General features: G+C 56.3%; 6 protein-coding genes across 6 annotated transcripts; 4 read left to right on the top strand and 2 right to left on the bottom strand.

The window, feature by feature from the left end:
* Positions 1 to 562: 562 nt before the first annotated feature.
* Positions 563 to 2,951, top strand: GLRG_09279 (uncharacterized protein; the record flags this gene model as incomplete). The annotated part of the gene is made up of 3 exons (XM_008099964.1): positions 563 to 1,196; positions 1,255 to 1,341; positions 1,414 to 2,951. The coding sequence occupies 3 exons, from the start codon at positions 563 to 565 to the stop codon at positions 2,949 to 2,951; spliced, it is 2,259 nt and encodes a 752-aa protein (XP_008098155.1).
* Positions 2,952 to 5,413: 2,462 nt separating this feature from the next.
* GLRG_09278 (uncharacterized protein) lies at positions 5,414 to 5,643 on the top strand (the record flags this gene model as incomplete). The annotated part of the gene is made up of 1 exon (XM_008099963.1): positions 5,414 to 5,643. A coding segment is annotated over one exon (190 nt), but the record flags the coding sequence as incomplete, so codon positions are not given.
* Positions 5,644 to 6,601: 958 nt separating this feature from the next.
* Positions 6,602 to 8,133, bottom strand: GLRG_09277 (uncharacterized protein; the record flags this gene model as incomplete). Its single annotated transcript, XM_008099962.1, has 2 exons — positions 6,602 to 7,018; positions 7,120 to 8,133. 2 exons carry the CDS (start codon positions 8,131 to 8,133, stop codon positions 6,602 to 6,604), a joined length of 1,431 nt encoding a protein of 476 aa, XP_008098153.1.
* A 3,060-nt stretch (positions 8,134 to 11,193) lies between these two features.
* Positions 11,194 to 15,406, top strand: GLRG_09276 (uncharacterized protein; the record flags this gene model as incomplete). Its single annotated transcript, XM_008099961.1, has 3 exons — positions 11,194 to 12,877; positions 13,310 to 14,998; positions 15,054 to 15,406. 3 exons carry the CDS (start codon positions 11,194 to 11,196, stop codon positions 15,404 to 15,406), a joined length of 3,726 nt encoding a protein of 1,241 aa, XP_008098152.1.
* A 1,334-nt stretch (positions 15,407 to 16,740) lies between these two features.
* GLRG_09275 (glycosyl hydrolase family 10) lies at positions 16,741 to 18,108 on the top strand (the record flags this gene model as incomplete). The annotated part of the gene is made up of 4 exons (XM_008099960.1): positions 16,741 to 17,217; positions 17,318 to 17,552; positions 17,661 to 17,863; positions 17,998 to 18,108. The coding sequence occupies 4 exons, from the start codon at positions 16,741 to 16,743 to the stop codon at positions 18,106 to 18,108; spliced, it is 1,026 nt and encodes a 341-aa protein (XP_008098151.1).
* Positions 18,109 to 18,475: 367 nt separating this feature from the next.
* Positions 18,476 to 20,275, bottom strand: GLRG_09274 (uncharacterized protein; the record flags this gene model as incomplete). Its single annotated transcript, XM_008099959.1, has 3 exons — positions 18,476 to 18,731; positions 18,787 to 19,956; positions 20,103 to 20,275. 3 exons carry the CDS (start codon positions 20,273 to 20,275, stop codon positions 18,476 to 18,478), a joined length of 1,599 nt encoding a protein of 532 aa, XP_008098150.1.
* Positions 20,276 to 20,644: the final 369 nt, after the last annotated feature.

Genomic DNA, 20,644 nt, shown 5'->3' with positions numbered 1-20,644 from the left:
GCTGCTATCTGCAGAGATATCCCGCCCCTCGAAGCCGCCGGGCCCCATGTTCTGCCGTCCAACGACCCTCCGTCCCTCCCCACTTGGCGTCGACGGCCAAGCTGCTTTCCAAATAAGACCCAGAGATCATCTATCCACCCATCTTAGCCCCTCCATTCCGCGTCGGCTCTCCGTCGATCTACCCTTTTCTCCTTCTTGAGCCGCCCCTCGCAGTCAGTCTTAATCTTCTCAATAACTCTCTCTCTCTCTCTCTCTCTCTCTCTCTCTCCTCCATCGACCTTTATTTCAGTCTGACTAAAGGCCACGACTACTTGTCCTCAAGAAGGCTTGCTGTTGCCGTCCGTTGCCCCACTTCGACCTCGTTGGCATTCCGCCCCATGGCTTCCTCCCGCCTTTGATATCTGATCGACAGCCCAACAACTGTCGAAACCCCCAGCGCGCCGCCACTTGTTCTTCCCCGACTTGTATCTTTAGGGTCGGGCACATCAACCTCCATTTTGACCCTTCCCTAGTGGCATGGTCTCGCTATTGACGAGCCATGGAACTCACTGTCTTATCAACCATGTCAGACGAAGGGGATCTTTCGTGGTCGGATAATCGCAGCAACTCATCAGACGACAACATGCACGACGACAATATGCACGACGATAACATTCAAGACGATATGCTCCTACCGCACTCGCCCGCTTCCCAAGCAGCAGCCGCTTGGATGACGTCCACCAACTTCTCTCACCCTCAGTCTCAATCTCACGCTGGCCCCTTGTCTCCCGTCAGTACCGGCATGGACATCGCAAACATGGATCCATCCTGCGCTCCGACAATGGTACACTCCGCATCCTCCTCGTCTTGCACTGACTCCTGGAGCACCGGCCACGCCGAGACCTGTGACGGGGGCGACGCTGACAATGATATTGTGTGGGAACAGGACTCGGATGACATCCTCACCGTACCCAAACTCGAGCCCATGGACGACGATTTCAATCTCGACGGTCTGAAGGAGGCACCCTTGACGCCAGCACAAGCATCTCTGATCGCATCCACAACCCAGCCGAAACAGAAACGCCCCCGTGGACGACCTCGCAAACATCCCGTGGCGCCCATCATTAACCCGAGCAAGGTCACCAAAGGCCGTTCTAAAACAGGGTGTATCACCTGCCGAAGACGAAAGAAGAAGTGCGACGAGGCAAAGCCGAGATGTAGGTCCAATGTTCGAGGTACGAAGTAGGGGCGCACCTAACCCGGCTCTTGTGATAGGTATGAACTGCGAGAAGAATGCCGTCGTGTGCGAGGGTTATCAGGAGAAGAAACTATGGAGAAGCGGCAAAGAAAAGGCGACAACCGGTGAGTTACCCTCTCTGCCTCCTCTCGACTTGGTGCGTGCCGTGCGTGTATTATCTGACCAGTAACTCAAAGATCACACCGTAGACGAGGAGTCCCTCGTCTTCACCATGCAACCACTGTTCAACGGCGTCGACACGGTCGAGGACAAAATCTTTTGGCGGCATTACGGAGTCCATCTCAGCAATGTCCTCACAGTCGAGGGGGAGGCCAGGAACGCCTTCAAAGACATTATCCTGCCTTTGGCAAACCTCCACCAGGGCGTCATGCACTCCATTCTCGCCATGAGCAGTAAACATATCGACTTTGACACGCCGTACGGCGCAAAACTCCTGGAGAAGAACCCGACGACCAACCGCGAGGCCCTGCAGGAAAGGTCGGCGTATCACGAAGAGCAAGCAATGAAGACGCTGTACGCCGACATGAACCGCGCCGAGGAGGACGACGGGGCCGACGGGACGACGATCCTTTCCGCGCGTTACGCCCAGATCCTCTGCCTAGTCGTCACCACACTGATCGAGGGCGAACCGCACGGCGCTCACCGAGTCCACCTGGGTGGCTACAAGCGACTTATCCAGGAGTCGCCCCCCGAGGATCCCATCTTCTTGGCCTTCATCACCGAGTTCTTCCAGTATCACATCTACGCAGATGAGCTCTTGTGGCACCCCACAAGTAATTACCCTCGCCTGGCCTCGGCAGACTGGACTTCTCTGGTTCCTCTCGATTCACCGAGGCTCATTGGCGTCGCCGACGGCCTGTTCCACTATCTTTGCCACATTACAACGATACGGAATACGATCAGGGAGAACATCTACAAAGGCTCCGAAACGGTGGTGACGTATCACATCCTATACCAGGCACAGGAGATCCAGGAGGCCATCGAACAATGGATGCCGGCCTGGCCGCCGGGCGATAGCCGGCACCGGGTTGGCCTGGTCTACAAGCACATGATGTTCCTTCATCTATTCCGCACCATTTACCCACCTACGTCCCCCCAGAGACGCCCGTCCGTCTTCTCCGTGGCGACGTCTGTAGCGACGTCCATTTCGTCGTCTTCGTCCCGCCGCCATTCGCAAATCTCTCGACCTTCTACCGCCACGAGCTGCGCCTCGTCTCCCGGCCTCCGCCCCACTACGGCGGGCGGTTTCCCGTCGTCGATGCAGCTCAAGCGCGAGCCCAGTTCTAGGGGCCCGTCGAGGACGAGCTCGATGCACGAGTCCGACGCCGGGTCCTCGAGCTGCGCCGTCATTGACGAACAACGGCCGGCGTCTCCGCCCCCGATCCGCCGTCCTCTGCAGCACGACAACCGCATCACCTCTACGGTCGAGGAGTCTCTGGCCATCATGGAGGGCTTCAAGCCATCAGATCCCGCGCTGACGCTCTTGTTGATGCCAAGCGTGGTGATTGGCACCACGTGCTTTGACCCGGCGCAGCAGGAGCGGCTCCGCGCCATTATCCGGTCGGTCCGGGGCTACACTGGTCTCCGCAACTGCGACCGGGCACTCGAGGTGCTCGAAGAAGTCTGGCACCTGATGGATGCCGGCGACTGGCTATCCGTTTGGGACTGGCAAAGCGTGGCCAGGAGACTCGGCCTCGACTTTCTGTGCACGTGAGCTGTTCAGAGGGGGGGCGGGAGCTCGCGGCCCTTCATCTGCTGATACCGTCTTTTTTTTTTCGGCATCGTAACCATTTTTTCTTTTCTTCTTCTGTTTCTTGTTCTTTTTTGCTTTTCCGTCGGGTAAATCCGCGTGTTGTATTCTTGTCTTTGGTTTATTATTCATGTTTTCTACTGTCTACCCGGGCTGGCAGTCGTCTTGTTGGAGTTCTCGGACGGGATTTGTAACGAAGGCAACGACATGTGCCAAAGGGGGGGGGGCTTCTTTCTTGCTTGCACGCATACGAAAGCGCAGCAGCAGTCTGGGCACGAGGGAGAGGACATCTCGGATGAAGGCCTTCGGGGTTCGGGCCGGGGTGTGATGTTCCACAACACAACAGCATGGAATGGGCACAGCTTGCGGTTGAGAGGGATGTGCAGGTGGTCTTGTTGTCTTTGTTTTTTTCAACCCCCCACCCCTTTATTTTACTTTCTTTCTTTTTCTCTATGCAACTCGATACTCATATTTGCGGCGTTTCTTGCTTTACTCGGGCGGGTTGGGTTTTTGCGCGTGGCTCGTCCATGCTTTTTCGGGTAATTGGGGCAGACAGGGAACGGGACGTCTCGGGATTGGGAGGCCTTGGACAGCGTCCGATTTGATTACTAGCAAACCTGGGCATGATCTGATCTGCTTTCCCAGCGAGAAGATCTCGGGGAGAGGGAAGGGGGAAGGGGGGGGGGGGGGGGCATGATCACGGGGAAAGCATAGGATGTATCTTAGAAAGTCTTGTCATTTCCGGCAGACAATTATTTTGGTTCGAGAGGTATGGTCGCAACACAATACATGCCGCGCTGGTTGCGCCTCTCTCCTCACGCTGCGATATATTACATATAGGCTGCTTTATATTTTGATCGGCTCGCACTCGAGCGTACGGATAACCTTTCAGGAGGCTGGGTGAGCGAGCCCGTTCATCCGTCGAACCCGTCCGCGTACGTTTCCAGCCGCTGCACGAAGCATAAGTTCGTCCGAGGGAGAGGAGGGGGTTGCGGCGACTGTTTGGGAACATCGCTGCAAACCGGCAACGTCGTCAGAGTACGGATAGTGGTTGACTTGGGTAAGCTTGCTCTGGGAAATTCTTACCATGTACTCTTTCGCTGGGGAGGAGGGGGGTGGGAAGTATCTCTCTCGCTGAGCAAACCCGCTGCCATGCACCGGATATACCCCCCCCCCTTCGTACGACTTTGGTTGGTCATCACGAGCTGTCACATCCCACGTACTGTACGGCTGGACGAAAGCGACGACAGGTGCAGCGAAGATCCCTATCTATCTGCCTTAGGCCGCCATGAGAGGCTGTATTTGTCGCCCGCGCTCTCTCTCCCTTCTTCCTTTTTTCAAACACCACTTTGCGTTGCATTTTTGGCTTTGGCGTACATGCAGCGGCGCCGTGAGAGAGGAGAGAGAGAGAGAGGGAGGGAGGGGAGGGATACAAAGCGGTACATCGGGTACTTCTTTGCCGATGGCTTCGCTTCGGGGATGAGGGGGGAGGGGGATCAACTGTGGGTTCGGACCACTGGGGAGATTCTGCAGGGAGATGGGGACAACCCGATCATCTATCTACTGTTTAGCGAGAGGAGTCCAAACTTGGACTGTAAAAGGAGGGAGGGTCCGCAGCGGACCCCTCTTCAGAACCATTTTGGCCGAAAGACAGGATGGCCCCTCCCCTGTCACTATTTCGGCCATACGACTGCGATGGGGGCGGCCATGCACGAGCGTTCTGCCTCTATGTTACAGCGTAGTTTAACTACCTACGGACTATCTACATACTACGTAGTATGCTGCAGCAGGTTGACTGAACTACCTAGCTGGACGGCCCCCCCCTTGGCGTGTGTACTGTATATTTACTTGTATGCCTGGCCCGCCTGTGTCTCGTCGGCCTCGGCGCAGCACTGGTGCACGTATGCAGGAAGTGTAACCCGATGGAACGGGCTTGGCGAGTGCCCCCCCCCCCCCCCCCCCCCAAATCTCTGATCGTCTACAGACCATCTGGCGGCGTGCGCGTTCTTGTCTGTGTGTCGGTCGCATGGGAACGGACACGATGTATCCCTGCCTCGCAGACTGTCGCCATCATCCGTGCACGGAGAACGAGGGGGGGAGGGGCGTTGATGGTGTTGTACATTGCGTTTTTTGGGCCCCTCCTTGAGTTCCCGCAGCGGTGTGAGCGGCAGGTGAATGTTGTGCTTTTTTTCTCTCTCTCTTTTTCTTGCCTCCACAACTTACACGTGTAGATGCTGGAGACGACGACTGCGCTGACGACGAAGGGATATGAAATGAGACGAGTGGGCAAGAGAGAGAAAGAGAGAGAGAGAGAAAATGCGGGGCGCATTAGCTCTTCATGTCGTCTCAGGGTCGGCCCCTGCCAAAGATGTCACCGAAGCAGAAAAAAAGAAAGAAAGAAGAAGAAAAGAAAAAGAAAAAAAAAAGGAAGATGGCATTAACGGGGGATCGATCTACTGCGGAAATCGGCCGGAATGGGGGGGAGAGAGGGGGGACTCGGCGCTTCCCTGCGGGTTCGGGAAGGTCGGTAGCAGACTGGGGGCGGCGGCACGAATAGAGAGACGCGGATGGATGGGCAGCGGTGGAGGATGTGGGCGGCGGCGACGCAACAAATAAAAAGACCAAGTATCCGTACTCCGTAAAAGACGCAACAAAGGAAACGGCCCTCGCCAGATAGATGTACGGATATACGGAGTACAATGTACTATGCTATGGATGCTCGTGCCTATACCAATAACCGAGTGCGATATCAACCTCGACAAGGGACAGGGCGGGAAATCACGCCGTCTGGCGCGAGATGGCAGGCACCTGATGACACTCGGAAAACGAACGGTTACAAGGGAAACAAGCTTTGATTTGCTGGGAATTATCGATCGATCGTACATCAAGGATGGAGGGTAACATCACCTGAAGCTGGCAGCAGCCCCCCCCCCCCCCCCCCCCTTCTACTCTCAGAGATCCTCTCTCCTCTCTCCACCCCGTTTTCTATCTTTACACTTTTGAGACCCAGAAAGTGAGGCGAAACGGAGTAGGTATCCCAGCTCGCAATCGCTCTCCCCCTCAGCCACGCAGTTTATAACACTTATTAAAAAGAGCAGCGCAATCCTTACAATCGTACAGCCATGGTGGTCGACATGTATCTGTCAAGCACACGTCATCCCATCTTCGCCTAATGCCTCCTTCTTCTCCAAGCTTTGATCCTGCCTCGTGTCATGTGAGCAGCTCCAGGTCAGCCGCCAATAGGTAGACATATCCACGCAGTGGCTATGCCCCATCTTCATGGTGTCCCCCCCCCCTGGTTCTCAGCAGCAGTGGCCAAGCTAAATGAAACCAAGCGTATCATCGAAGGGGGAAAAAAGAAAGAAAAAATAGGGAAACGGGAAGGGTGATCCCCCACTCCGAATCTGATCTTGCATGTCCCTTATCTCATCGTGGAGGGAGGGTTCCCACCCCCATCCTCCGCCTCAGCTTCTCTCTCACCGACAAAGCCCCGGGCCCAATTCGGCGTTGGGTCAAGCACTATGCAAGAAGCGAGACGCGAGGATACCGTCATTGTCCCCTCATACATGCAACCGGGTCTTGGACGTCGTAGCAGTAGTACTGGTGTGCCTCCCCTAGTCATCGTCCTCATCCCCGACAAGCTTGACCGTAACCCCGTTCCTGCCCTCGCGGAGGATCTCGTACTTGCCGCCCAGGACGAGATCCTTGGCCACCAACTCGCGCGTGCGGCCGAGCGACTCGATGTCGGCGATACGCTGGATCGTCTTCTCCAGGTGCTCCCTGAAGCCCTTCTCGGCACAAATCTCCTGAAAGGCGCGGTGCATGGGCACCGACGAGGCGCGCACCTCGGCGTCGGCGGAAATCGTGAAGAGGTTGAGCCGGTCCATGTTGCGGATGAAGTCGGCCCGCGTCATGATCTCCTGCGCCTTGTGCATCGGGAACGAGGGCAGCACGTGGCCCTTGACTTCGTCCCAGAGCTCCATGTCCTCTTCGCTGTCTACGAGCGCCTGCGCGAGAACCATGGCGGCAGCCTGACGGTTGTTAGTTGGCATTCCCGCTCCCACGATTGCGACGCCTACTTGAGGACCGCCTGCGGAAGGGGTATCGGGTTGGGTTCAGGAGTCACACATACCGCCCACTTCTGCTGGTCCATCACGTCGTCGTCCATCTCGGACCCGAGGATCCAGCACTGGTTGAGGAACCACGTCTTCTCGACTTGGCAGATGGCCTTGCACGTAGCAATCATATCACGACTCTTGGCGGCGCGGTTCAGGAACGACAGCCTGCCGCCGACGAGGTCGTACACCTCCTCCAGCTTCGTCTGGCTCGGCTTCTCGTTGAAGTACTTGACGCGGTACTTGGCGAGCGCCGCGATGGCCTGACGCTTGGGCAGGTCGCGTACCGACATGACCTCCATCCTCGTGGCTAGCTGCTTGAACCGCTCGTACACCCAGTAGTCGTCCGTGTTGAAGACCATGGTCACGAGGTTCGAGGCCGCCCACTGCTCGGCGCGCTGCTGGAGAAGCTCGATGAGGTCCTTGCCGTCGTCGTCGTCGCGGATCAGGTGCATCTGGTTGATGATGACCACCAGCGGCTTCTTGCGCGTGGCGCGGTTGACAATGGCCACCTTCTCGAGCTTGTTGAGGGCGCGTTCGATGTCGAGTAGGGCCGTGGTGTCGCGGGGTCCGCGCTCGCTGAAGTAGCCGCCGATGTAGTCCTCATGGAACTCGAAGTCGAGGGCCTTGCCGAGACGGATGCGCACAATCTCCAGGTCTGCGTGGGCCTCGAACATGGCGACGCCGTCGCCGTCAATCTTGCGCATGGCCTCGATCAGCATGCTGCTCTTGCCCGTGCCCTTCTCGCCCAGGATCAAAAAGTAATGGCCGACCTCGGAACCGTCTACGATCCTGTCGATACGCGACTGCTCCGGCCGCTGCACCCAGCGGTCGTCAGCCTCGGCGGACGTCTGCGGCACCTCCTTGCCGATGGCGGCGAGCTCGAGGACGGGGTCACCGGGGGTGAAGGCGCGCGTCATCTTCTTCAGGACGATGCGCTTGTACGTCTTGTGGTAGGCGTAGCCTGCTATTGCGAAGCCGGCGGCGAGGACGACTATCGAGGCGAAGGAAGTCGCTGCGGACTCGAGCATCTTCTTGGGGAGGCTGTCGCCAGCATCTTGGAATCTGGGAGCGGGCTCCGGTCCGGAGCTAGACTGTCCTCGGTCTGCAGGAGGGGGTCAGCCACGTTCACGTTCACGATGTTTGAATATGGTGATGAGATGAACAGAGTTGGAGGTAGATGAGATATTTTGCATGCATGGAGGGACCCGAGGCCCTCGCGATGATGTCGTCTGGTGAAGAAACGTCCCGTAAGAGGGTTATGAGCTGACCAGGACACGAGGGCCGAGTGCGCCCAACATCATGCCTGAGTCGCGATGGGTCCCAGTTCAGCCAGGTTCATTCCAAGACTTGCAATGGCTTCACCCTGCCATGCCAGGTGGCGGGTGGCCTAGCATGCCGAGAGGAGAGCATGGCTTATGCGCAGCTCTCGCAATATGCCGATTCTTGCCGAGGGGTCAACATGAAGGCCTTATTCCGGGGCGCTTCAACATCATGCTCGTCGTTGATGTGGCCCAGCAGCATCAATCACAGCTTCAGGTACTCCAGCCCTCAAGACACGGCTCTGCGCAAGCTGACAAGCTGCACGTTGGCCTGCAGTTCCGGGTTCATTGGCACCACAGATCCCTGTCGGCAGCATCTGCAAAGCGCGAGAATCTCACGCCCAGCCTCGCGGTGCCGCACGTGTCGGGTCTGGTTCATGCAACCTGACGGGGAACTAGGCAAGGCGTGGGGAAACAGCGCACCAATCGGATGGGTCGAGGGCATTGGGGATCAATTGAGAAGGAAAGACATGCGCAACCGAACATACCGGACCGCCTTGACGGATGTGTGGAGAAGCGAAGGGCGGGCGTCCAGGCCAGCGACGATGGCCGCGCTGAGGGTGTCGATGCCGTGTTTGCCGTTGCTGACAGCAGCGGCCAAGGACCACGGCGGTCATGCGTTCCGATCCACCGGGTCGACGTCGTTGGGGAGGGTCGCGGCAGCATGAGCCGACCACCCTTGGTCAGCAATGCCATGGTTGATGAGCAATGAGCATCTGCAGGGCCTGCTGCGGGCTCGTGAGTGTTCGAAGAAGGATGGGAAGGGGTGGCAGGCAGACGCGAGGCGAAGCGAAGCGAGAGCTCGGGAAGGCGGCTGGTAATGTTAAAAAGGTATCCGTATTTTGACTTTGTTTGGCTGGGGAACGAGAGTGAGAGAAGAGAAGGAGACAAAAGCAAGCCGAGTGCGAGACTTTTTGATCAAGGTAGGAACGGGCCACAGCCCAAAACAGGAATTGAATTGAGTCAAGTAAGGAAAGAACACACGCAAGACAATGAACCAAACGTCGTCGGTGTCCGACTTTGGAGGCAGGAGCAGAGGCCACCCACTCACTACAGCACCAAAGGAAAGAACGGATTGGGAACACCTACGTAGTACCTGCCAGCAAAAGTATCCGTAGGTATTTTAAATTCCTTGGCAGTGCCCCTGTCTATCTGGCTGAGCTCAATGAGCGCATCTCGGCTGGCTTGTGGCGTAAGCCCCTACCTATAGCACCTACCTACTATATACACTAGCCTCCCATCGAGGGGGAATTCCATGTGGCTGGTGTCGCGTCCATTGGTTAATGACTTGCGCGTAGTACGGTAGGTACGTTGGGACACCCCACCCCGCACACGAAGTTCCAGCTTCAGGTTGTTGCGGGTCCGTGTCACGCCCGACGACCGATAAACGCTGACAACGACTTGCGATGATAACCCCGCGATGGCTTCAACCCAATCCGCCCCTCCGCATAGGACTCGGCTCTGCAGTGCCATGCTACCTGGAATGATACTATTCAACCCTTTCTTGCCCCCTACCATATGTCTTGGACCTCACGACCGTTCGACACTCACGACCGTTCGACACTCACACAAGCCAACTGCCGTTCGTTGCTTGGTTGGGCTCTGCGATGGACCTACAATCAACATCAATACTGTTTCTCCACTGACAAATCTGGCATGCTCAACTAACTGACGATGACACCGGCCCCTGGCTTCTCAAGCTCTAAATTCTCTTATTGAATCGCTCCTTGTGTGTCCGTGTCTTTGGGTCAACGCACGTCTCGAGCCACATGAGGGCCCCGATTCCTACCATTCGTATCAATCGTAAATGTCTTTGATATATGATCAGATATTGCCATAATTATTTCCAACCCGTGACAATGTAGAGAGCTTCCCAATCATACCTAATGTTTCTCTTCCACCAGTTCAAGCCTCTCGATATAACAAGACCTCATTGCCACTCTTAATGTGAACGCCATTGGCCTGATGCTAGGATGAGAATGGCAGGTTTTAGGCTCCATTCCCCTTCTATCTCGTATGAATAGTGTTGGAGCACATCATACTATGTGTCGTCGTCAAACATGGCTAAAGGTGTTGGGTCAATATGTGCTGATTTGGATACCAGCGCAACAACTCGAATGCCCCCAGTGTCGATACATAACCGTATATGGAATCCCCTTCCAGGTGTGTCAAGTGGCTGCCCTCCTTCCAATCAATTGCTTTTCTTAGTTATCTCTTGTTTAGTACTCCCAATGCCTGGATCTGTGGCTTCCTGCACTCTCAGCTCACGTTACCGAACATCACCAAGAGTCACATCACGTCACGTGCAACAGCCTCATTGTTGTTCCTTCCCAGCTGCTCGACCCAACACACCTTCCCACCACATAGTCAGTTGATTTTCTTTCTCCCTTCAAGTCACCCTCACGTCAAAGGACTATCCGTCTTGACGTTACTTTGGCGGTTCGGCCCCTTGGATTTCATTACTCAATCATCCTTACTCCTAGCAAGATCGAGTATTCATCGACTCGGTTCTCTGAGTCTTGAGGTACTATACAACACCCGCAGGTTTAATTTTTAATACTAACTTTATCAGTTCTCTCATATGCTTACAATCCTCCAGCGTTTCATCCGCTGTTCTTGGAAAAATTGCTTGGTCCCATCTTGCCTTGGATTGTTGCTTCACTTCAGATATCTGCTCCACCTCACCATAGCATTTCAGTCTACTCACCAAACCCCTTACCTTTCATCTTTTGTTATTGGAAGCTCGCTCCCAGAAAAAAAAAATCCAAGATGGCTTTCAGGCCAAAGACCAACAGTGGAAAGGGTTCTCGACCTGTGTCCCGCCAAACGCACTCTGACAACACACCTCCACAGACCCCAAACCAAGTTCATCGAGTGCCCTCTACCGTTCGTTCACGGTTCCGGACTTCAAGCAAAGAATCAAGCGAATCAGGTCGGTCTACACCCTTCTCGGGCATTCTACGACGATCCCATCCTCGACCAACGCCCATCGACGTCTCTCGACCGACTGATGAGACTCCTTCTCCAACGGCTACCGTCGAAAGCGCGCCTCTGCCGCCTCTCCCAACCCCTCTGCTTGCGGGATGCCCTGGTCGCGAGATATCTGGAGCAAAGTCTGACGGTCGCATACTGACATGCGACTTTGACGAGCCGCCTGTCTTGGAATGCTCAGACGATCTGTCAAGGACCAAGTTCCACGAGCACCCTCTGGTCCAGCATATTGAGCTGGAAAAGGGTTGGGAGAAACATCAACTTGCTCTCTACGGCCTCATCCTGCCCGCTAAAATTGATAACGGAGCCCCAACATACACGTGGGACAGCGACCCGGAAGATGAACAAGAGGCGGATAAGAACAAGGCTTTCGGCATCGCCAAGGACGCAAAGACGCCCTCAAAGCCTCACACACCATCCGAGCGGCCGCGAACACCATCCAACATCCTCCACAAGGTCAAGTCCTTTGCCAACTATGTTGCTGCCTCCGAGGTCGAGAAGGAAGTGCCTGAGCTCCCTACACTCAAGGAGTTGCTTGACCAGTTCGGTTTGCCACCTGCGACGCCGACAGAATATGCCCCCGGAGCACTCCTTCGTCCCACGAGATCCAGCAGCTCTCTTCGTCCCAAGACACCTCTTCGATCCGTCCCCAGCGCGACCAAGCTGCGAGCCAAGCGAAGCACGGGCATCGATAAGTCTCAAATATCTGACCCTGTTGTCCCTGAAGAGATGAGACGTGTAGGCGCGGATTTCAGCCAGGTCATGATCCAACGTGGGGGGGCAGCCAACGGCGAGAGAAGCTCACCCTACGGCGTGCCTGTGCGCAGCCCTTCGAACTTGATCTCCTCATCCATGTCGTCGAACCTCCCCGTCTATCTACTCCAGCCCCAGCATCCCTCCGTCTACTCGGGCAGAAACGAAGCGCCTCCAAAATTTCGGCTGGCTTCACCACGCTTGTCTCCCATGGAATATGCTCGCCAGTATCTCATTGCCAAGGCAAGGGCAGACAAAGAGGGAGTAGAGTGCGCCATGTCCAAGCCGGCTTTGGTCTGGACCTGGACAGCGGAATACAAAGAGTTCCTCTTGCTTCCACACATTCCCAAAGGTATCCAGAGAGGCTTTTTGCCAGACAATGGCAAGGACTGGAAGAAGTCCGACTTTTTAAAATCGGCATCAGCTGCCAATGGAAGTAACTCAAAGACTTGCTTGCTTGCGCCTCTTCCCTTGAAACTCACTCCGTCGTCTCCCCTTTTGCCAGCTGGCTTCCTTCGCAACTCTCATTCTCCTACGACCCCAACCCATAGGCGCGGTTTGTCAATTGACAGCTTCACCCTTGATCAACCTGCAGCAACCGAGGCCCATGACCTATTGCAGTCAACCGAGACGCTGCTCGAAGACCCAGCGGCTTCTATCCCCAGCCAGAACAACGGCCTCTTTGTCGCTGTTCACATAGGCAGTGAGAGTAAGTGCACAAAGCCTCTTCCTTATCAGTCTGATCCGCCATATTCTTTCCACGACGAATCGCTTCCGAGACAGAGTTATCTCACGGCTAGTGAAAGGGCTGCTAGTGCAACACCTCCTACAAGCACTGTCACTGCTACCCTTGCTAATTCTCGTGTATCTAAACAACTGTCTCGAGGCAACAACCACCCAGCCAACAGTCCTAAGAATACTGTATTACAACGCTGCTCTTCAGCTGCGTTGTTACGACAAAATGTCAGTGCAATGCCTACTCTTGCAACCAAGCGGGAAGCGCATCAAACCTTTTGGGTGCCCTCTGAAGAAACCACAGATGTGAGGGTCTCACAGTGTCCGGCAGAACTTCATTTGTCCCGGCCTGACTCTACACTTTCTTGCCGCACCATCATTGGTCCTAACGCACCCAACTTCGCAGTCGGAAGAGACGAGGACAACATCTCTCCCTGCAACAGTGAATGCAATGACTTGCCTCCTGCGCCAGTCTCTCCCCTCACCAGCTCTCCTGCGTCAGCACAGACCCAAACCTTTGCACCTCCTCATGTTACACAGATGTCAGGCACTTACAATACATTGGACGATGCTAAAACCCAACAGCTGACTGACAAGGCGACTTCGGAAACTCATGACGGAGCTGACTTCTCAGACACCTCCTCAGTTTACTCACAAGACAGTGTCATCACCGTTGTCCACCATCCTGTGGCTGGGCATTGCCATACGCCCTTTGGCTTCATGTTGCAGGCGTGCGCTGCCGATGAGGATGGACAAGAGGGCCTGGCCCCGCCTCAACAGGAGAACCTTTCTTCTGATGTCCCTCTTTCAAAGGCGGAAACCTTGCGCCCTTCACCTGCTCTTCCACCGCTTGCATACATCCCCAACACCCTGTCTGCTTACAGTTACGCTTCAAGTGAGCAACTTCATGACAATGGCAACGGCCGCCAATCTCAAGCACCTTCCAGTTTTGTCAGTACGGCGTCAACTCCGGTCAATGACTCTATTGCGGACCAGCACAACCGCCACTCTATCGACTCGCATACAAGCAATGGCTCCCAGTCGCGCACCTCCATTTCGACATCCACCTCTCGTGGTTCCCTACCCTTAGTCTCTGCTCCCACCTCACAGCCTGGACGCTCCACCACCAGGAAACATGTGCGTAGCTCTCGCCTCATGAGGCCTTTACCCAGGGCGCCTTCAAATCCTCTTCATCAAAAGAACAACATCTCTCGACAGCCAGCCAAAGATTCAACCGTCGGGAGCCCGTCACCATCCCGGGGCATTCTTCTCTCGAACACTTCGCCTTCTGTCAATTCTACTGGCCTCTCTCGCCAGCATCGTCTACCCAAGCGACCAAACTCGCCGCAGAACGACGCCGTCACCAAAGCAATCGAGTCTCTCAACACAAATCTTCCGTCTCTCCAGGTCCGTAGGCGCAGACCTGTCAACGATCTTCCCTACATCCCGGTCTCTCACTGCTACCCGAAGCCGCTGAAAATCAGCGAGATGAAGTCTCCGAGTCCGGCAAGTACAACGCCTGCCGGCGATCGCACCAGCTCGGGCGCCAGCACAGACACTGTCGTCCGTTCAGCTTCGACCCTCATCACGGATGTTAGTGCTGAAGTCGATCGCGAGATGGAGGGGGTGCTGTCGCCCCGAACCGCCGCCCTCGCCGCGCAATCGAAAGCTGCCGAAAAGAAAGACGACATCGGTACGCCCACGCGTCGTTTGCCCCGACCGCTGCGTTTGCCCAAGCCGGTCCCGTGGTCGCCGCCCATCTATCCGCCGCCCAATAAACCGCTGCCTCCTGTTCCCCAGAAGAAGAAAGCCCAGTTGGATGCTCCCCTTCGCAAGCCCGTTGAGCCTGACTACGTCTCTGGACCGTCTTCCTCTCGTGCTTCCGCCGCTTCTCGCACGTCAATCATCACTCCTGCTGTAGCCGTCACTCAAGCGCCGGCGCCTCCTGCCACTGTGTCCACGACCGACTTCTATGACCCCTACCCGCCGCCAAGAGTCATCTGGACCGACGGAGACGTCACCATTTCCGACTTCTCGATTCCGAAGCGCACTGTTCGCCCTGCAGCCTCTATGACAACCATGTCTCCGCGCCAGAGTGAGTACTGATTCCGCAGACGACGATCAAGAAAGCTGACAACCCACACTTCTAGATGCTCTCACAATACCAGGCAAGCACTGCCCCCCAGAGTCGACCGCGAGTCCCCAGAGAGGCGCGCCTGTCACCCCGTCCACACCCACGCCTTCCCCATCCCGTCTATTAGGCAAGGTAGCATCCATGAACGAGCTCAGGCAGCGGAGATTGACGGACTCCAGTGAGGACAATGGCAGCGACGAGGCGATCGGCCTGAAAACCTTCCTCTTAGAGAACGCCGCACCCGCTCCCGCGTCGGCCAGGGAGAAAATCGATAAGGGCGGAGTCAACGGGAAGCCTACTACCGAGGGCAGCAGGAAGAAGTTCTTCGGAAAGCTTTTCCGCAGAGTCAGGAAGGACTCGGAGAAGTGATTGACGGAAGCAAGGGGAGATAACGAGTTGAACGCACAGACGGAGAGATTTGGGGGGGGGAAGGGGATTCATGATTCTTGATACCAATGATGTAATGATATGATCCAGGTCAGAGCTGACCTTGAGTGGCATCGTGGCCTTACTCGATGCATAGCTGAATCTTTCCCACAGTTCACGACACTAAGTTCTTCTCGCAAGCCGCTGCGAAGGCCCAGGAGACGCAGGTCAGCCCAGCCCATTTTGAGGGGGTTGCATTGCGAGGAATTTCTTTGCAAGGTCCATCACGGGGGTAGGGTATTTGTGTCGATTCTCAAAAAAAAGGCCATTGTCAGCTGCGGCTTAAAAAAGGTGATGAATGAGCCACAGGTGACAGAATCGATATCATTCAAATAAACGCCTCATCTGAATATGAATCAACGCTCTCCTAGGTACCTATATTTACTCGCACACAGGTGAAAAGGCCCTTGGGGTACGGCAGGAAAATCAATGGAATTTGTCGCATCCCCTATCTGGATCATGTTGCTGATTATTTTCGTCCGAGAAGCTCCGAAGAACGGGGGGGCCTGGGGGGCGTGAAGAAGTCACTCCGGGCCAGCGGTGTGCGGGGCAGCAGATCCGGCCGCCACTCCGTGACGACAGAGCCGAGCTCCGCGCAACGATGAAGGCAACACCGAGGGGCTGGATATCAACTGCATTGTTGGTCTCGGATGAAGGAATTCTGCGACCTCATAAGCAAGGAATATCCGATCCGGGATTCCCACCACTCGGACCGCGTGGGCTCCCTGGAACGCCATCCCTTGTGGCGGCGGCCGCGGTTTGTTTTTGAACAGATTTACGATTCCTGAGACAGGGTCGCCGAAAGAATGTTGACTACCATAAATAGACCCGGCTGGAGCGAGTGATCGGCGGGCTCGAATGGCTGCGGTTAAAGATTGCTGCATGCCCGCGGCAAATGGGTTGGGGGAGCCCACGTCCCAAATTCACGTCTAGCCCCAATCCGACGAACCGAAACACCCGTGTTCGCCGTCACCGGCAGCGCAAAGCCGGCGCTTTCCCTCCTCTTTCTTTCCCCTGGGTGTTTGGAGAGATGAAGCCGTGTTTATGGCGAGCCCGCCAGCATTTGCCAAGAGCTGAAGTAGGGAGCTGAATGCCCCTCCCCCCTCCCTTCGAGGCCTCCAGCTTCTTGTCTCAATGAAAAGCAGTCATGGACAACAGTCGTTAGTCCGCAAGACGAACGCACATGTGTACATAAAAACGCATTCCGGCGTCCCTTTCGAATCCCTCCCCCGCCTTCCTTCCTCTCGTCTCGGCATGCTCGCTCTAGCCCCCTCACAATGAAGTTCTCACTCCCCGCCGTCCTGGCGCCGCTGGCCGTCCTCGCCCTCCCGGCCGAAGACCCATCCTCCTACTACTACGACGTGCCCGGGAACCGCCCGACGAGCAGCGTCGACAGTCTCTTCCAGAAGTACGGCAAGCTCTACTTCGGGGCCTCGACCGACAACGGCATCCTCCAGAAGGGCCGCACGGCCGAGATCATCGGCAGGAACTTTGGCCAGGTGACGCCCGAGTACTCGATGAAGTGGAACGAGACCCAGCCCGTCCCCGGCGTCTTCAACTTTGACAACGCCGACTACCTCGTCGACTGGGCCCGCGGCAACGGCGACAAGGTGGTCCGCGGCCACACGCTCCTGTGGTACCGCACGGTGCCCGACTGGGTGGCCGAGATCACGGACGCGGAGACCCTCACCGAGGTCATCGAGACGCACATCACGACCGTGGTGGGATATTTCAAGGGCAAAGTCCGATCCTGGGTTAGTTGTTACACCCCGTCGGTGGCGAGGATGATTGGTTTTACTTTGAACCCCCCCCCCCCCTCCACATTTCTTTCCCGGCCAACACCATGAAAAACAGGACGTCGTCAACGAGCCCTTTAACGACGACGGCACCCTCCGGAGCAACGTGTTCTCGGACGTGCTGGGAGAGGAATACATCGGCATCGCCTTCCGCGCGGCGAGGGCCGCAGACCCCGGCGCAATGCTCTACATCAACGAGTACAACCTCGACGTGGCGTGGTGGGACAAGGTGACGGCCGTGGTCAACAAGGTCAACCAGTGGATCGGCGAGGGCATTCCCATCGACGGCATAGGTAAGGTTGGGGAGGGAAAGAGAGGGAGAGTGGGGAGGGGCTCTATGGCCTGGCCTCCCAATTCGGGACAGACGAGTTGGCTAATGAACCATGTTTTGGGATATACAGGTTCTCAGACGCACCTGGTGCCGGGCATGGCTGGGGAAATCGAGGGCGCGCTGGAGATGCTCGCGTCCAGCGGCGTCTCCGAGGTCGCCATCACCGAGCTCGACATCGACACCGCCCCGCCCGACGACTACGCCACCGTCGTGGCCGCGTGCCTCAACGTCCCCAAGTGCGTGGGCATCACGGTCTGGGGCATCAGCGACAAGGTGAGAGAAGATACCCCCCCTTCCTCTTCTGGTTGATTCTTCAGTCATTTTGTCACCTCCATCGTGCGAGACTAGGACAAAGAAAAGAAAAAAAGAAAGAGAAAACTGACCTTCTGACCCGTGCTTGATGATAGGATTCTTGGAAGGGCGAAAACCAGCCGCTCTTGTTCGACGAGGACTACAAGCAGAAGCCGGCGTACAAAGCCATTGTCTCGATGCTGAGGATGGGATGGCATAAACGTTGAAAGTGCTCTGTTCCTTGATACCGCGCCATGGTGCTGTTCAGGCGCGAGGTAGACATACAGTAACACTATAATATGCAAAGACATGCAATCAGCACAGAAGTTCACAGCCAACTTCACGTTTCGGATCATAAGCAGTCTTCAGTAAAAGTTCATTTGTTAATCGATTAATTAATTCTCATTCCTCATAAACAACTCTTTTCTTAAGAATACAGAATGCCGCCCAACGCCATCGCAATGAAGGTTGTATGATACAAGTCTTGGCCCAAGGGGCCATTGGTGGGTGCATGCGGTTTACGCATGCTGAATGTGATGTCTGCTGAATGATGCGACAGGGTTCGAAGAAGTTGTATCCAGATGGGCGAGGCGCTTAGACGGTGTTTTCAGCCTTCTCGGCCTCGCTGCCCGACTCGTGGGCCTTGCGGGACTCGCCGCGCCACTTTGCCGAGGTGATGGGGTTGACGTGCTGAACGTACATGGTGTCGATCTCCTCGAGGGTGCGGTCCTTGGACTCGATGACGAAGAAGAAGACGATGACGGCGAGGGCAGCACAGCATCCGGCGAAGACGAGGCCGTAGAGGTAGTCGATGGCATCGGTGATGTAGCGAGTGAAGAAGGACATGAGGCTGGGACGTGTTAGAGGAAAATACGGTGACAAGAGGAGGGAGTGGTGCGACATACAAGTTCCAGAGCCAGTTGGAGGCGGTGGCGAGAGCCATGGCGGGAGCGCGGTAGCGGGCAGGGTACAGCTCGGCGACAACAGCCCAGACGAGGGGACCCCAGGTTGTGGCGAAGCCGGCGATGAACAAGCAGGAGAAGGCGACGAGAACGGCTCCGGCAACGGGGGAGTTCTCGGGGTGGGACTTGTCGAGGGCGAAGTGGCCGACAAAGGCGTAGACGAAGAAGCACATCATCATCCACAGGGCACCGACAATGAGGGCGATGCGACGGCCAGACTTCTTGACGACGACCAAGCCACCGAAAGTGCAGGCAACGTTGACGGAGCCGAGAATGAGCTGGGTGACGTAGCTGTTGCTGAGGCCGGTGGCGGAGAAGACGGTGGTGCCGAAGTAGAAGAAGAAGTTGGCGCCGGTCAGCTGCTGGCCGGCCTGCAGGACAACTCCGAGAAGGGTGCGGTAAAGCATGCGGGGGCCGGTGAAGATTTCCCAGATGCTGGTGTCGGCACCAGCGCTCTCCTCGGCCACCTTGGCGCGAATGTCGTCGATCTGAGCGTTGACGGATCTGGCGTTGGGCTCGACGCCGGCAAGCTTGGCGATGTTGCGGCGGGCCTCGTCCTCGCGACCTTGGCGGAAGGCGAAACGAGGGGACTCGGGCAAGAAGAGGATTCCGCCCCCGAGAATAAGGGCCCAGGCGAAGCCGAGGCCGTTGGGGATGCGCCAGGAAGCAGAGCCGACCTTGTCGTGGGTGGCATAGTTGACAAGCTCGGCGAGCCAGATACCGAGGGTGATGAAGAGCTGGTAGGTCGAGATAATGACACCGCGAACGATGGCGGGGGTAGACTCGGACTGGTACATGGGGACGACGACGGAGAGGGCACCGATACCGACACCGTTAACGAGGCGGCCGATGGCGAACTGGTACCACTTGTCGGTGGAGGAGATCTCGATGACGATACCGATGCAAGAGAAGAAAGCGAAGAGCGAGATGGTCAGGCGACGGCCGAGAGTGTCGGCAAGCTTACCAGCGGTAAGAGCGCCAACGAGGCAGCCGATGCAGAGAAGGCCGACGATGGTACCCTGGCGAGCGGCGCTGAAGACGTACGTGTCGCCCTGGGCTTCACCGAAGCGCTGCATAAAGTCTTCCATAAGGAAGAAACCGGAGATCTGACCACTGGAGGCGACGGAAGGTTAGCAAAACGGACGTCGAATTTGGGAACGAAGCGAGAGCGACCGAGACAGGCGCGCGGGTCTCGGCTTGGAGACAGGCAGGCAGCGGGAAGGGACGGACGGGCAAACAAACGTGGGGGTAAGACATACCTGACATATCCGAACATGAAACCACCGATACTGGCAACGAGACCGAGGAAGCAGGCGGCGAAGGTGACCTTCTGCTCGGTGACGGGGTCGACGGAGGCGGAATCCGAGTGGGCATCGGGATCAGGGCGGTCCTGGTGCTCGACGCCCTTGCTTCCGGGCTTGGGGAACCGCATGCTGGGCAGCTGTTGACGGGGGTATCTTTTGCTGTTGTTTTTTTGGGGGGAGACAGTCCCGGGGAGGGTGGATGCTGTGAGCAGCAGATGGATAAATGTGCTTCGTTAAGAGTTGAAAGTTGTTGTTCTTCCTTGGTGGAGGAGGAGGGGGGGGAGGAGGAGGAGAGAGATGGAAGTCGAAGGTGAGGAAGTCGAAGGTGAGGAAGGGAGGAAGGGAGGAAGGGAGGATGGAAGGATGGAAGGATGGAAGGATAGGGGTGGGTGGTCGAGTTTAAAACCCTGATTAATGTGGGATAATGTGGGATGGGATGGAGGAAGGAGCAGGAGGGCAAACGGAAGGAGACGAAGTTTTCTTTATGTATTGAAGAC

The sequence above is a fragment of the Colletotrichum graminicola genome, assembly GCF_000149035.1.
Source record: "Colletotrichum graminicola M1.001 genomic scaffold supercont1.47, whole genome shotgun sequence".
In the NCBI taxonomy this organism is placed as follows: Eukaryota; Fungi; Ascomycota; class Sordariomycetes; order Glomerellales; family Glomerellaceae; genus Colletotrichum; species Colletotrichum graminicola.
Note: the sequence above shows the minus strand (reverse complement) of the source record. Positions and strands in the feature narration are given on the sequence as shown.